General features: G+C 33.4%; 2 protein-coding genes across 4 annotated transcripts in view; one reads left to right on the forward strand and one right to left on the reverse strand.

Annotated features, from left to right (window-relative positions):
* The window catches only part of LOC133335782 (regulator of nonsense transcripts 1 homolog), a 240,094-nt gene that overhangs the window by 82,148 nt on the left and 140,683 nt on the right, over positions 1-17,263 (reverse strand). The window lies entirely within an intron of this gene.
* Positions 1-17,263, forward strand: part of LOC133335779 (probable phospholipid-transporting ATPase IM) — a 68,587-nt gene that overhangs the window by 44,487 nt on the left and 6,837 nt on the right. For 2 of the 3 annotated variants that reach the window (XM_061544077.1, XM_061544078.1), the window contains exons 1-8: positions 1,374-1,734; positions 1,987-2,045; positions 4,702-4,914; positions 7,638-7,730; positions 7,870-8,313; positions 9,146-9,229; positions 9,298-9,432; positions 9,493-9,741. In XM_061544077.1, the coding sequence (XP_061400061.1) occupies positions 1,449-1,734; positions 1,987-2,045; positions 4,702-4,914; positions 7,638-7,730; positions 7,870-8,313; positions 9,146-9,229; positions 9,298-9,432; positions 9,493-9,741 (1,563 nt within the window). In that variant the 5' untranslated portion in view covers positions 1,374-1,448. Of the gene's footprint in view, positions 1-1,373; positions 1,735-1,986; positions 2,046-4,701; positions 4,915-7,637; positions 7,731-7,869; positions 8,314-9,145; positions 9,230-9,297; positions 9,433-9,492; positions 9,742-17,263 lie in introns of those variants that run through there. The other variant, XM_061544079.1, reaches the window with a different exon arrangement.

The raw sequence follows: 17,263 nt of genomic DNA on the forward strand, positions 1-17,263 counted from the left end.
GAATATTCAATGAAAACAATAGAAAAAAAAAACAAAATCGAATTATCAAAAAACAATACTTGCCGATAAACAAATGGATACGTTCGTCATTATTTTATGCTGCAGTTAACAACAATATCAACAATAATAACACATATAATAATTAAACAAAAAAATAACAACAATTTGACCATGTTAAAATGCAAAATCGTTTTTCCACTCATCAATCAAAAAAGTATCAAACATTTTGAAAACAAAAACATTAAAAAAATATGAGAAATGTATTTTGTTTAAAACTTCTGGAATTAAGGCCTTGGTGTTTGGTAGTTGAAAAATGGTTTGGTTTGTGAACGGTTGTGCGTTTGTTTTTCTCCTGTGCGGGTATTTCACGGTGGTGTAATAATTATTTAAAATTTTTATTCTTCGCAGAAATGAAAACATAGCCAATTTGTTTTTGGCATATGAAAATATAAAATTTCCGTTTGCATTCGAATAAACACCATTTAGTAGACTAAAGACTTTACAAAATAAAAAAAAATAAGACAAGAAAGACGCTGCCATCAACGGAAATCTTCCCCGCATAGTTTTTCCCACACACCCCATTTGTTGCCAGAAGAACAACAAAAACACCCGCTTTGTTTTTGCAGTGTGAGTTGTAAAACTTACATGGAAGTATTGATGAGATGCCCAACGGAAATAAAAGGCGACCGGATACTTTGGAATTAGAGGTACTCCGAGCAACAACACCTGCACGCCAATTTAGCCGAACACAATCGCAATCACCAGTGCCACAGAGACCTGCAAGTTCGACCAAACCAAAACGTTATGCCCCGGTGGACAATGAACAGCAAACGACGACGACAACAGCTGCACCACCATCAACAACAACCTCACAACCACCAGCCACATTTCCCAAAACAACCCCCCTAACCAGTGTCGATAGTCGGTCAAGACGTTGGTACCACTTCGGTGGCATGTTTTCCCGTGCAAACACAACGACGACCACAACAACCACCAGCACTGCCAATTTGGAAGCAGCCACTGCAACTTTAGCCAAACCAGAGCCGTCCACCATTGACAATTCAACGGCCACAATACTCACCTTGTCGCCACACAATGTCGACGACAATCTACCCGATGTGGCTGCTGTCCAGCCCAGGCAACAGCAACATCAGGGGTCATTCAAAAGAAGATCACATAAATCTCGCTCCGGCAGTCTGTACAGTTTGGCTACCCTCGCCCAAACGGGCGAAGTTCAATTACATTCACGCAGCAATTCATGCAACAAATTCAAAGATAAGGAGGCCGAATTGGAGGCTGAAGCGGCTCTAATGTACTCGGAACATAGCACGAAAGTCAAAGATAAAACACTGCTCACCAGCAGTTTACAGCCACCTTCATTCGATAATGTCGATGAAATTGTCGATACAATAAGTCCGGAGAATAAGTCGGGCCTGAGGGCCAATCTAATGTCGTTCCTTAGTAAATTTGGCATCTGGAAGAATTCCAATTGTCGACCACCGCGGAAACGATCATCGCTGCGTTCGAAACACACAACACCGAGTGGTTACAGTGCGACCGGACCTAGCGGAAGTTTGGCCGGTCGTAAATCGGTAACGTTGAGTTGTGACTTTGAACAATTTCCCAATGCCGATAATGGCGATGAGAAGGCGGGACGTTTGGCCAATGCCAAAGAGATTGGTAAACGGCGGCTATCACAAATGCGTCGACGCAGAAGTTCCTATTATTTTTCAGGTATGAATGGGATTGGTAATTTTGTAATTATTTTTTATGTTTCTGGAAATATATTCGATCATTTCCAAAAATCATAAAAAAGGACACTTATGAAAAGAATTAGAAGAAAAAAAATGAGAGATTGAAAATCGATTATTATGAAAACTGGAGGACTTCTTATAATGGTTGAACCAATTGTCTTAATATTGTTTATGCTTCTTTAAAGTGTTGTTTAGTAAAATTCATAACAAATTTTCTTCTTTTTATTTACAGACAATGAACGAAGAATACGTGCTAACGATCGGGAGTTCAATGCACAGTTCAAATATGCCGTAAGTATCCTACACAAATATCGAATATAATAACTATGTATTCCATTCAACACCGTACTGCAATATATCCTGAATTACATCCTAATACCATCTCCTGCATATCTTATACCATTAGTTATTTCACCAATTACAGTTTGTCCCAAAATTACATTATTTCATAGTAAAAAATCATAGATTACTAAACATTCTGCTGCGCCTTAATGCCGTAGCAGACTCTGGCTATCATCGTCTTTAATTAGGTTACTGGGTTAGACAGGCAGGCAGGCACAACGTCAAGCTAATACAATCAGCCTAAATAGGCAGTTGCAGCCACTCAGTCATCCAGCCATCCAGCCAGCCAGCTACCCAACCAGCCAGTCAACCAAACGAATCCGAATCTATGACACAGCAAATTAAGTTATTGAAATCGTGTGAAATTCACTCGTTCGACAGAACAATGGCGGCGTAGGAATCATGCACCCAAGTGAATTAGAGTTTCAATTTACTCGGATATCCATAAATGCATCGACCGCAAATACAACAATGGCAACAACAACAGCAGCAAAAAACTGTTCTCGAAATGTGGGTTCGTGTTGTTAGAATTGGCTGTTTGGCAGTCAGCCGTTCGTAATTTGATCTGGGTGGGGGAAAGAAAACAATTTGCATGGTGTGGCTTAAATTGTTGTGTTTACACAAAAACAACAATAAAGTAATGTGCATGAAAAACAAAAGTTTTGGAGGATTATTTTTTTTTATTCTTTGTTTGCACAATGACCCATTTTTCACAGATAACATTGACCCAAATAAATGAGTGGAATTGTTATTTTTTGTAGTTTAGCATTATATATTTAAAATTATTAAGTCTTGGACGGCATAAAATAGGTTCAAATAATAGTTATCCTATCTGCAATGATGACTGTTCTCTTAAAATGGATGTATATCGGCAATCTTCTCACAGGAGATTTTCAACATTGGCCCATATGTTCCCAAAGTCTCCATATAAATATCCCATATCACTTTAAGGATAAAGAAAAGTTCCAATAGTTTATTGCTTTGACAGTATTTCTATACAAAGGTCACCTCCATTGTAAGTATTTCGAAGGTCCTAATGGAATTTTCTTCAAATGGTAAGGATGCTTACAGAAAATAGTCAGCCAAATTGGCTTCATAGAAAAATTATATCTCGATTTAGCCAGGACAGATTAAATTCTCTTATGAAATCACCATAGGTCTCGTTAAACATTGAGTTAGTCATTATTGAAGTATAAGATGAAGAACTCCAGCTCTTCTATAATAAGAATATCGAAATATTCGAAACTTCATCGCACAAATAGTTCAATATAGGCAATTTTTGGCATATCCCCTTATAAAGACATATTTTCCAACAGATGCCACTATGGTTAGACATTTCTGTTTGTCGAAGTAAGTACCTGCAATTGCTAACAGAAATATGGACCCATACTTTCACATAGATAGAATAACATAGAATAACTTTACAGCTAGATACTTAATCCGAAATCGAACCCACAAAACGTTTCCGAATTATATCGATAATTTTGTTGTTCTACTTTAAACGAATTTGATTTCAGTCTTCGGATCACCTCCTGGTACCTTTAACACAAATAATCAATCACAGGGTTTAATTTGTTAAAATCATTGCAAATCTCATGCGAATAAAATTGAATATTCGATTTGGTTAAAATATTACCCACCTTTATATTGGTGTGGAATATTTGTCGGCAACACTGGTATATAGCCCTCATATAACGGTACCTACAGATTTTAGGCATTCCCATATTTTAGACGCATTTTCTTAGAATAGTGGCTAGAGTTTGGTATTATAGTTTATAGATTTCTTAAACATCTACTGTGAGGATCTAATCACAGTGTAAGGATAGAAATTTTAGACATGTCCGAAAAAAAAAGAAATATAAAAGTAAAGTGATTGACCGACTTAACTATTCATTCAACGCCCAGACGAAACGACTGAATCTAGAATCTTAAAATTTGGGGTCCAAAAGTGTCAGATAAGGCGGAATTTTTGGAAAAGTGCTAAAAGTACTAACTATGGTACCATTTGTACTTGGCGAACCGGTTTGGCTATAGCTCTAAAATGTGCCAAAGGATTTTTTGGAATATTGAACTATAAGTATCCAAAAAGTACTAAGATGTACTAAGATTGTTACATCCGGTAGGGTTGCAATCCTGAAATTGGGAAATAAGGTTGGTTGTATGATATAGGTAGTTTTGAAAATTCGTACTTATGTGTACTATTAATGTTGTACAATTTGAATTATTGGTGAACCGAAATTTGTTTAGAGTTTGGAATGCTGTTGATGTATGCAGGATGTTTTGAGAGTTTGAACTAATGTGTACTAAATTCGGTCCATTTCGAATTTTGGATGAACAGATACTGCTGGAATCCTGAAATTGAGAAATAGATCATATTGGTTGCATATTTATATTTTTACATTTTCAAAATATTAACCAACTACCCATTCTAATACATTGTTTACACTGTCATTAGCATGGTTATCCATAACATTGTCTTTGTTTGTTTTTCGTTCATTCCGTTTTTTTTTTCTTGGTCTGCATTTTAAATATTCAATTAAAACTAAGCCATTGTTTTTTTTATCAATTTGTCACTCTCTCTTTCTCTTATCTCTTTTATTTACAGGACAACTACATTAAAACGTCCAAGTATTCGATGATGACATTTTTGCCCTTTAACCTTTTGGAGCAATTTCAACGTTTAGCGAATTTTTATTTTCTATGTCTGCTGGTGCTGCAACTAATCCCGGCCATATCATCACTAACGCCCGTTACTACAGCCATTCCATTAATCGGTGTGTTAACCTTGACCGCCGTTAAAGATGCCTACGACGATATTGTAAGTATTGCGATGACCTCATTTATGTGAATGCATATATATTGAAATAAGCAGATGAATCTGTCTGTGGAAAAAAGTCAGGACACGTTACGCATTAGAATCTATCTTCAATGGACCATTGTTCTGAGGGACAAGAAGTCAAGACACTATTCGAATAAAAACTAAGGATAATACAAACATTTTATCACATTTGTAAACCATTTTAAATGCAGTATTAAAATTCCAACAATAATGACTGTTGTTTATATGCGTAACGCAGTGAATTAGATGGAGCCGGAGAATAAGAAATGAAATAAAACTGACCCGGCATCTGCAATTTTTTTTTATGAATTACTCATTTGCCGCAGTCATCTAACAAATAATTCACATACCATTTTAAATGACAGAGTTGCCAAGTACAAATATCAATTTGAATTATAGTTTTGAATACTAGACCACAAAGTACACATTTTGTAAAAATAGAATTTCAGTTTCTTTGACCCACACAAAAATAGATTTATTATAAATAATGATATGTAAATTCTATTATAATTTGAATTATTTATCAGTGAGCTTTTCTAATCTTAAGGCCTTGGCTGCGCTCTTCGTTAATAAAATCCCCTAGGGTCATAGATACTTGTCAAGCCAATTTTGTTAAGGATGGACCTGATAACTAAAATGGCAACACAGATACCCATTCGACAATAGATTCCGACATGTACTCTGTATGTCTTCTGTTTGTATTTTTCAGTTTTTTTGTTTTATTTTCACTCGTATGGGTTGTTGACATTGACATTTGTGGTACATTTTTATGCCACTTTAAAAGCCAAGTGTTTATGATGATGGTGTAGTGAGTGAATGAAGCGCCATCCCACCCCACCACACTGCTCTCTGCTTCTATTTGCCTTTGAATGAATCTTTATGTATGTAAATGCAACAGAGTGTGTGCGTACGTGCGTGTGTATGTGTACGTATTGTAGTCGTTCAAGGTTAAAAAGTTTTCAGTAAGTTGATGATGGTGATGTTTTGTCACCCATCCCCCTGCCATCGTTCGGTTATTGTTCAGACAAATTGATGTAATTAAAAGGAGACTTAAAACAAACTATTATAAATTCATTACCGCTCCGCGTCAAAACACATGTCAAAAATAATAAAAAAAGAATAATAACAAAGTTTAAAAGCTTTTAATAAGTTGGTTAAATTCTATAGAGATGCAAAATGTAAATAATTTTAACTGGGGTATAAACATAATTATGTTATGTTGATTTTGTAAACAATTAAAAAATGTAGGGTTAGGGTTGAAAAGGTAAGAAAAGACCATGTAACCATGACTATTGTACTTTAAACTTCTTAGGGTCCAAATCGGTTATTTATATCGGTAAACATATCAGTAACAATTATAAATGATTTTACAATCCCATTCAATAATCTTTATTTCCTTACACAGATGTACATAGATATTGACTAACATACTGACTGACTTGGAGATTAATCAGCGCCCAGACGAAACGGCTGAGTCTACAATTCCCAAGGTGTCAGATAAGGCTAGGTTTTTGGAAATTCGTACTAGAACAGTACTAGAAAACTCCTAAATTTTGAGTAATGAAGAGTACGATTGATGTACCAATGGGTTTTTTGGAAATTCAAACTATAGGTATCGGAAAAGTACTAAATTTGGTGCAATTTCGTAACAAGTAAACGAATAGGTCTACAAAACTTAAAATTTGGAATGTGAATTAAGATTGAGATGTACAGTCGATTTAGGGAGTTGGTTTTGGAAGTATATATGGAAAGTACGACATTTGGTACAATTGGGAGGAACGGATGCAGCTGGACTCCTGAAATTTGAAGTTAAGATCACTTTTGGAGGGTAGGATTGGAATATGTAGGTTGTTTTGGAAATTTTTACATATGGATACTAAATGGTACTTAATTTGATACAATTTTGATTTAGGTGAATCGATAGACTGGAATCTTGAAGATAGGAAATACGAAATACGTTGGATTGTAGGACTGGGTTATGTATGTAGTTTTGGAAAATTGTACTTATGTGTACTAAATTTGGTACAATTTAAATCTTGGATCAAGTTATAGAGCTGGGATTCTGAAATTTCGAATTAGGATTACTGCTGGAGTGTAGGATAGGGCTATGTAGGAAGATAGTAAATTTGGAACAATTTGAATTTTTTGTGAACCGATAGAGTTGGAATTCTGAAATTTGTAGTTAGGATTACTGTTGCGAAGTAGGATTGGAGTATATAGGTAGTTTTAGAAATTCATACCAAAAGATTTCTTTTCTTCAGAAAACATTATTTTAGAAAAATAGATCCTGAAATTATTCACGGTGTCACTGTACTATTTCCATCCATTCCCATTTGTTATTTATATGCAAAACTAATACTCTCGACAATGATATTGAAATTGCTTCTGCACCTCAAATTGTTTCACACCGAATTAAATAATTTATGGTCTGGAAATAAACAAATTTGTTTTTCAATTCGATTCAGTGGTTTCAATTTGCATTGTTTAATTAAATGGTACAGGAACAGAAATATGCAAAAGTTGTAAACACATCGATTTTCCAAATAATTAACCCATGTATGACACCATGACACGCTTAAATCGAATGCATATAATTTGTTCCAAAAATGAAAAAGGCTTTAGATAACTTGCATTACTATTTAGGGGTTAATAAAGATTATTCCTATTAATTTTATTTTTATTCCCTCTAAATTCCATTACAGCAACGTCATGTCTCAGATTCTCAGGTGAATAATCGCAAATCGAAAGCTTTAAGAAATGGAAAACTGGTCGATGAAAAGTGGTCCGGTGTACAGGTAAGCAAATGCCTTATCATCTAAACTTTCTATTCATCACTTTGTATGTATTACAAGAACAAAATCAATAAAAAGAGCAATCATTCCCCTAAAATATTATTTATTTTATTTTTGAATTTTTCTATTTTGTCTGTTATAGGTTGGCGATGTGATACGCCTGGAAAACAATCAATTTGTGGCCGCCGATATTCTCCTCCTTAGCACATCGGAACCAAATGGTTTGTGTTTCATTGAAACGGCCGAATTGGACGGCGAAACGAATCTCAAATGTAAACAGTGTCTAACGGAAACCATTGAACTTGGCGATAACCATGACCAGCTGTGGAATTTCAATGCCGAAATAATTTGTGAAAAGCCCAACAATTTGCTGAATAAATTCGAGGGGACATTGATGTGGCGTAATCAACGTTATGCCCTGGACAATGAGAAAATCCTGCTGAGGGGTTGTGTGCTGCGCAACACGCAATGGTGTTATGGTGTTGTTGTCTTTGCCGGCAAAGATACGAAATTGATGCAGAATTCGGGCAAGACACAATTCAAGAGTACCGGTGTTGATCGTTTGTTGAATTTTATTATTATTGGTGTAAGTAGGGGTCAATGTATAAGTATTCTCTCAAAAGAATAATAAAAATAGGATTTTAACTCAGAAAGCTAGAATATCATTTAAAAAATCCGTGCTTAGATCAAATAGTCATTAGAGAATCAATTTAAAAATCCGCGATTAGCTTAGATTGTCTTTAAAAGATTTTTTTGATACACGCATATTTCAAAAAGTCCTTAAAATTTAATTAACATCAATGGTTAAAACACAAATACTCCCAAGAAGGATAGTTTTATAATCTACGAAAAAATGTCAGGATGTCCTTGGCTAATTTTTAGTTTTAAAAAGTCTCGTTTATAGTGCAGATAGTCATTTGAAAAAATAAAAAAAAAACTCTTAAAGTTCATATATTCCTTCGAAAAACCTTTTTTATAATCCACGATTATAGCTCCGATAGTCCTCGGAAAAATATTATTTAAAAATCAACGTTTTTAAAATCCACTGTAAAACCTCAGATAGTCCTTCGAAAAATATACTTTGAAAATCCACCGCAAAAGGTCAGATAATCCTTCGAAAAATGTCCTTTAAAAATGCAAAAAATCCAAGCATGTATATAAAAAATCCCTTAAAAATATTACTAAAATATCTAAGGATATTGTTTTGAAATGCCGTTTAAAGTCAGCGCTTATAGCTCTGAAATTCCTTTAAATAATATCTGCATTTATACTATAGACGTTCATTTAAAAGTTGTTTAAAATTTTCGATTTCTGTTCAGATAGCTTTTTGAAAAATATTGGTTTAAAATCATGTCCTTAAAGAAATATCCTTTAATAACCCTTTTTAACAAATAAGTATATTTTAATTTATTTTCCAGATTGTATTGTTTCTATTATCCATCTGTGCATTCTTTACACTGGCTTGTGCTATATGGGAGGGAGTCATTGGTCAACATTTCCAGGTAATTATAAAAAAATATTTTTTTTAAACACAACAATAATTATCCAATCCTTCTGATTAATTTTACAGGCCTATTTGCCATGGGAAAATATTATACCAAAAAATATTGTTCAAGGATCAACCGTTATAGGATTGTTAGTATTTTTCTCTTATGCCATTGTATTAAATACCGTAGTGCCAATATCACTCTACGTTTCAGTAGAGGTAAGTAATGAGTCCTTAGCACATGCCACATGTGACCTAATCGTGTTTCTTCCCTTATAGGTTATACGTTTTGTTCAATCATTTCTAATCAATTGGGATGAACAAATGTATTATGAACCAACTAAAACCCATGCCAAAGCCCGTACCACCACCCTAAATGAAGAATTGGGCCAAATTCAATATATATTCTCTGATAAGACAGGCACCCTAACCCAAAACATAATGACCTTTAACAAGTGCAGTATTAATGGCCGGACCTATGGTGATGTCATTGATTTGCGTACCGGTGAAGTGATTGAGGTGACAGATGTAAGTGAAAGAATACATCTATATTTAATATTTTTTGGATATGGTTATATTCAATATATATAAACTATACTTATATAAAATTTTTATATAGAAATTAATTAAATTAATCAACCAAAATTTAATAAATTTTTGTCTACTCTATTTTTTTGTGATATTAAAAAATAAAATTTAAACCAATATTCCATTAGCCTTGCACTAAAAATCTAAATTTTTATATATAAAAATTCTAAAATTAAAAGTTAAGCATTTTGCCTTTAGTTACTTATATACATAGTTAACCAACAACTATTTAGTTTAGAAGTTCTTGCTCTACTCTTTGGCCACTTTTAGGGAATCCATAATGAAAATGAATAGATATAAGCGTTTTACAACTTACCACACTGAAAGAAGCAAGCAGAGTGTGTGTGTATGTCTCATTATTAATTAATAATCCTTTTATTATGTTTGTAATACAAAAGTGATATCCTTAACCTGGTTTGCAGTGCCTTTACGGTTAACAGGCTGACCATTTTTTGTTTTCAATTTTTTTCCACGTTCTTTTTTTGTTTTTGTAATTTAATCAACTAGTTTAAGGATGTATAAATGTCATGTTTCTTATTATTTTTTTTTCTTCTAACTTTTAGTGTGTCAGTCTGTGTATACGTTTTGTTAAATACTTAACAATTTCCTTTTAGATAGTCTTCCCAAATGTAAAATGAATTCCTAGCAAAATTGTTTTGTTTTTCTTCTCTCCCGTGTGTGGATGAGGAGGAGTGAGTATGTAAATGATTTTCTGGTATGTGTGAACACACAAAAGCACTTTCATGTCAATTTTTACACTTATTTTTCTTTTATTTTCTTATTAAGAAGAGATTTCCCCCCCTCGAACATCCCTCTTTTAATCGTCATTTGCTTTAACCCAGTTAAAGTGAGACAAAATCTAGAGGAAAGTTGTTAATTAAATGAGGTTAAAAAAGTATGATATAATTCTTGATATTCTATTGACACTTGGGCATGCACTTTTTTTACAGGGTGTAACAAAATTTAATTACAAAAAAATTAAAGAGATATTTAAAAATAAGGGAATTGTATCTCGAAGGGCTTTCGAGTGCTTTTAAATGCTATTGAAAACTTTTGGTGGAAAAAGTAAAAACAGTATGTATATTAGACTTTTCAAAATTTGTTTAATAACGTTTTTCTTTTCCCCAACCCTGTATTTGTTGCATTTGTCATCAATGACATAAAAAATTGTCACATTCTTAATGATTATTTTTCATTAACGTGGTGAGTCAGATTTTTTACACAATGGGCCCTGAATAGATAAGACACGTTTATACTATAACTTAAAAATGCATGTTCAATATATTTACATACTTACACATGTACGTTTACATGTATTCTACAGGTGACTAATACCCTTTTGAGTTAAATTAAATTGTCATATTTATTTATGTATGGTAATAGTGTTCTAATTATAAACATATATAATCGTGAGGATATATATTTGTATTTGCGATTTTAGACTCGATAAAAGTTCAAATACAAATTATTCTTAAAAAATGCAGGACTACTGGAGTTATCGATTGTCCTTCGAAAAATAATAAAAAATATGATTTAAATGTTTTATTTATATAAAAATCGTTGATTAAAATCCTGTATACAACTTCAGAATACTTTGTGAAATCTATTATAATATCCCACACATTCCTTTAAAAATGTTTTTAAAAAATCCATGAATAAATCCTCAATATATCTTCAAAAAAAAATCTTTAAAAATCCTAGAAAGCCATTATCAAGGTAGATATATAAGGTAGCCGCATCGGCGAATTGGGAACATGATATGTCATAATTGTTAACAAGGCGAATAATAATTAATTCGCCGTAACATATCAAATTTGAAACGAATTTTAGCCATAAACGTTTCCAAAGACGTAACTTCTAGTAGAATGGAACATATTGGTGCACATTTTGGAAAAGGTCAAGGGAGTCTCTGTATTGGCATTTTAATAAGAAATCGAACATCTTCCGCTTTGGCCTATTTATTTGTTGTTGTAAAACTGAAATTAAAGATGTAGTGCCACGAAATATTGGTCCTAGACTAACGCTATATGTGTCCGACAGTGTGTACATAATAAGTTATGTACCAATTATGAACCAACATTTGTAAAGCTCTTTCGGTTCTGTTCAAAGACAACAACAATATTTTTGGAATGATATCATGTAAGGGACTAACAATATTCTAAAGGCTTTGAAAGTCACAATTATAAACTGAACTCCAATATGAGGCAATTATCGGACAAGTTTGAATAGAATATGGATTCAGCTCCGCAGAAAATAAGTCCAATGGTTCAGTTCATATTGTCTGCCCGTTTGACTTTATTGTTTTTTAACTATTTGATACCATTTACTCAACCATCTTTTGTATTGTTTTTCATTTAAAATTTTATTTTTTTTTCTACCTACGGCAAATTTAAATAACAAAATTCTATTTGACATATAATGTTACCAACAGCTGCCTGGATACGGTTACCTCATTAATCTACCTTGGCCATTATTTTAAATTCAGGGATATGTCTTTCAAAAAATACACAAATATGTTTTTTAAAAATTATAAATTTAAAACGCATTATTAGGTCCTTCAATACATTTTTCCGAACATCCTCTGTTGTATCTTTTAAAACATTCTTCAAAAATTCACCATTGTATATTATATGCTTGAGAAATATCCTTTAAAAGTACAAGATTATATATTAAAAAAAAAAATAATATTGAACTTCATTCAAAAATATTCACTTAACAACGTTATCTAAAATTCAACGAAGCGTACAAAAATATTCAACTTCCCCACTATGGCAAAATGTTTTTTACGGCCGTATTACCCAAATACGTCGAACCCATTTCTCTTAGCGAACTAAATAAAATCGCGAAATAAAATTAAGAAATTAAAAAAAGGTGTTGAAATATTTCATATTCTTATGGAAAAAATAAGCGATTTTTAATTCCATGATCCTTGAAAATAGTAATAGTCACGATGACAATTTAATATTCTTGAACAAATTCACAATATAATGTTTAAAAAATATACAAAAAAATCCGAAATGATGTCTTTCGAAAAAATTAAAAATACTTGGTTAGTCTTGATTTATATTAGGCGAGTTTACTTGCGGCAATTTTTATCGTTCTCTTTTGAACTTGCTCCATGCGTCTATACAAGGCAATTCGGTTTCCAAAATATTTTTTTATTTGTTGTTTTTTCACATTTAAATATATACAAAATGTCAACAAATACGAAAAACACAAAACGGATTGCCAGAAAATTGTCGGTACGAGCAATTTTTTTTTATTTCTATACCCCGTTCCCCTCTCTCCTACAAACAAAGACTTGCCGCAAGTAAACTCGCCTAATCTAAATCAAGACTTATATATTATCCCTCAAATACTTGATTATATATTATCCCTCAAACATTTTTTTAATTCTCGATTATTTCCTTCAAACCCCTTTGAATAAATGTTCTTTGAAAATCCACCAAAATATTCATTAAATAGTGACAATATCACTCCAAGATCCACAAACCATTAAAATTTCACGATTTGTACTAGAAAAATTACAATGATATAAAATTTTAGCTATCCTTAGCAGAATATAATTAAAATAATTGTAATGGTTATACGTCAAATGATTGGGCATCTGAAACGCCTATTTTTAACCTGACCATTTTTTCTGGTTCAAATCGACTATTCCATACTTCAAAATCGAACTTAAAACCATCGATTAAAATAAAAATCAAGAATTATATCATACTTCAATAAAATCTTTCAAAATGAATCGTTTCTCTGATAATTTATCTAAATCTTCGAATAATATCTAGTTTATCATCACACAAATCACACAAATCTAAATATTCCCAACAAACCGTCATTCAACCAAAATAAAAAAAATATCCTTTTCTGTTGCATTGCCTTTTTTCAAACCCCAAAAAAAATGTATAATTGTAGAATGAAACCGATACAAGTAAAGGTAACAGCCGGAAGAGTGCAATGAAAAAAAGTGGAAACACTGTAAACGGTGAAGATATGTCGTCTTCGTCCAAACGTTTGCACCGAGTCGATGTGCATTTTGTCAATACATCACCAACCAAGACCAACACCACCAATACTCTCCCTGCCACAGCCACAACTACCACCACCAGTTTGTCTTCCAAATGGCATGAAGATTATGATGAAGAAGAAGTTCTTAATAATACACTATTCAACGGCACAGTTGGTGGTCCTTCCAATATGTCCGCCAGTTATGTCCGAAATAACAGAGTAAGCATCGACAGTGATTGTACAACGTCGCCAACGCGAACTTCACCTTTGACACCGGCAAGCACACCGTTGGAAAATTTCCATCACTTAAATGGTGCACCAAGCCCAGCTTCACCCACCTCAACCAACAGTACACCGGATTTTTGTTCAGTAGATGGCACAGCAACGACAATGGACTCGAGAGCACATGCAAATCGCAAACGAGCGGCGAGAGTGCGCATTGAGAGTCCCACGAAGCGTTTTGGGCGTCAAACTTCGACACTGTCCACCACCAGTGAAAAAGTAATGATATTGGGTGATGTAGCCTCAAATGAGGGGGTTCTTTATAAGGCCCAACCATCAACTACAACAACAACTACTCCCACAATTCACTCCAATAATCTTGAACAAAAAGAACAATTGCACCACAGCAACAACATTGCCACCTTGTTCAGTAACAACAGTGACAATGCAACAATCACTATCACCTCACCCACCAACATCACTGCTTCAACAAACGCCTTACTTGTTACGAACACAAATTTAGTTCCGACCAGAAGGAAATCCAAACATGACTCGACTAAGCCCAGCACTACAGCTGTGGCTATAACAACACTTTCACCCACCTCTCCATTGACAGATCGGACAATTAGTGGTTCGGTGGTTACACAGTTACACAAAACCAGTACTACAACGACGACGACAGATCGCAAAAAGAATACGAAATGTTTTTGTTTTCCAAGTTTTGGCAAACGGAACGACGGACAGCCACCAACATCGACACCTTTAATTACGCTCAATGATTCGACATCAGCGAAAAGTTGTCGCAAACCATTGCCACTGTCACCACCATCACCGCCAACTCAGTGTTGTCCACAATTCTGTGCACCTTTTTGTCGTAGTTGTTCCTTTGCCTATGAAAGCGATGAAAACGTCAATGATGACGACGGCGTCTATGAGGGCTATGATCGCTCACTAACGGCAAATGCGAGCGATTCAATGTTTCTAAAACCACCAGCTATGCATCATCCGCAGCAGCAGCACAACACTTCTAACACTTTTGCCACAAGCACCGATCCAAATTGGACTAATAATCATCACCACAACCAACAACAACACAGTCCGCACCACAACTACCACCAACACCATTCGCACCAGCACGTATGCATGTGTTTATTGTTTTTGTTGTACGCACTTTGTATTTTTTGTTGTGTCACAAGCTTTGTGTGCCAAATCGAAATTTTGAAATTTTTTCTTTAATTTTTTTTAGTTAGCTAAAATTTGCAAACATTTTAATTTTACAATGATTTTGTTTTCAGCATTTTTAGCGTTAGTAATGTAGTAAAGTCAGTTTAATAGAATAAGAATATTGTTCGAACTTGAACCACAAGTAGGTCTCAATATTAATGCAGGATGTTACGAGTTCCACAAACTAATGTAAAAACCTCGAAATACCATAATAATCAGAAATATACCCTGGTATAAAATATACACAATATTTAAATCATTTGGCACCACTGTCCATAGAAGATAACATTCCTGGTGTTCAGTAGGTTAATCTCATTTGTATGTCGTTCCTGATGAACATGGATCTACACAGAGGCGAAAATTACTTCACCGCAGATTTCCAAGCAAATTTTTCACGTTATAGATGGACTTACTCGCATGAATCGTTATTTAATTTTTCCGGGCATAATGTTTGTTCGATTGACACGAAATTTTACTCAGTGTACAGATTTGCGTCTAGAATGATGCGTATTTAGGCTTGTTGATCGCCTCAGACTTAGATATAACTCTTATATATATTTACGTCCGATTTTATCTAAATTGTGTACCAAACTACAAATGTTTGCCCGATATACACGACATTTTGGGCAGTGTACCCAGTTGATCAAGTATATCAAGTTTTATATTAATCGGTTCATATTTAGTTATTTTTTCCTATCTACAATTTCGTCCGATTTAATGGTCTACCAATGACCCTACGTCTTTCCTACTGATACGAAATTTTGCATTGGCTATTATCTTTCGTGCAAATTGATTCAGATTTAGTTGCAGTTCTTGTACATTTTAAACCGATTTTACGTTAGTCCATTTTGTTTCAAATTTAAATATGTCTTCGATAAACGATTTTATTGTGCGATATAATAAGATTCACAAAGCGCCTCTTGAATATACCCAAAGAGGTGATGTAATCGACCTGTCCGTCTTGTGTCCTTACCTTACTTGGCACACAATTTTCGATCTAAATGTTTTCAAAGGTTTTTCAAAACGTTTCAATTTCAATTCGAGAATTTCATTTATAATTCGAAAACTCAATTTGCAATTCATAACATTTCAGTTGTAAATCGAGAATATAATTGGTAATTTACAACATTTCATCTGTAATTTCAAAATTTTCATATGAAATCAAAAAAAAAAATCCATTTGAAATTTAAAGAATTCCATTTGTAATTCGTATATTTTTATTTGAAATTCCCAGAGTTTTATTTGAATTTCAATGAAATTAATTTACAATTCAAAGAATTAAACTTGAAATTCATAACATTTCACTTGTAATTCGCAACAATTCATTTCAAATTCTTACAAATTGTATGTGTGTTACCAATAATATTTTTCGAATTTAAAATTAAATATTATGAATAACAAAAAAAATGTTATGTATTTCAAATGAAATGTTATAAATTTCAAACGAAATTCCTTGAAGTTCAAATATTTGTTTTTATTTCAAATGGATTGGATTTTATGTCCTTGTAAAAAATTTCGATATTGATATACTTTATAGAGTAGCGCCACATAAAGACACGTCTAATTTTTAGGGGTTCAGGGGTTCGCAAGGCTTTTATTTTTGGGCCTAAATTTTATTTTCAATAGTTTTCCTTTCTTTTAACCGTTTAGTATATATAATGCTTTTCTTTTCCGGGGCCTAACATAGTCTATTGGCTACAATTGTATCCTTGCATTATATTTTAATCCCTTAGGACTACTTTCACTTAAAAACTATTGCGTTTTAATTTTTCACTAGCTGGTGATCAGGGAACTTATTTATATGGAAACTATTATAAAGGGTCATTAGATATATTTGCTCACGAGTTATGTGGAGTGAACAATATTTTTTCAGTACTCCGTAAATATGGCGACATATAAAATATGAAATGTATTCTTGGTCAGAGAGAATCGAGAGCATCTATTAGTGGACCATCGATGGAAAATAAGTTCAGTTTTTTTTTGGTTTTGTTTTTCATGCTGCTTAGTA

This window comes from Musca vetustissima, unplaced genomic scaffold (genome assembly GCF_032173495.1).
Source record: "Musca vetustissima isolate MV318-11 ecotype Yass unplaced genomic scaffold, APGP_CSIRO_Mvet_v1 utg896, whole genome shotgun sequence".
Lineage (NCBI taxonomy): Eukaryota > Metazoa > Arthropoda > Insecta > Diptera > Muscidae > Musca > Musca vetustissima.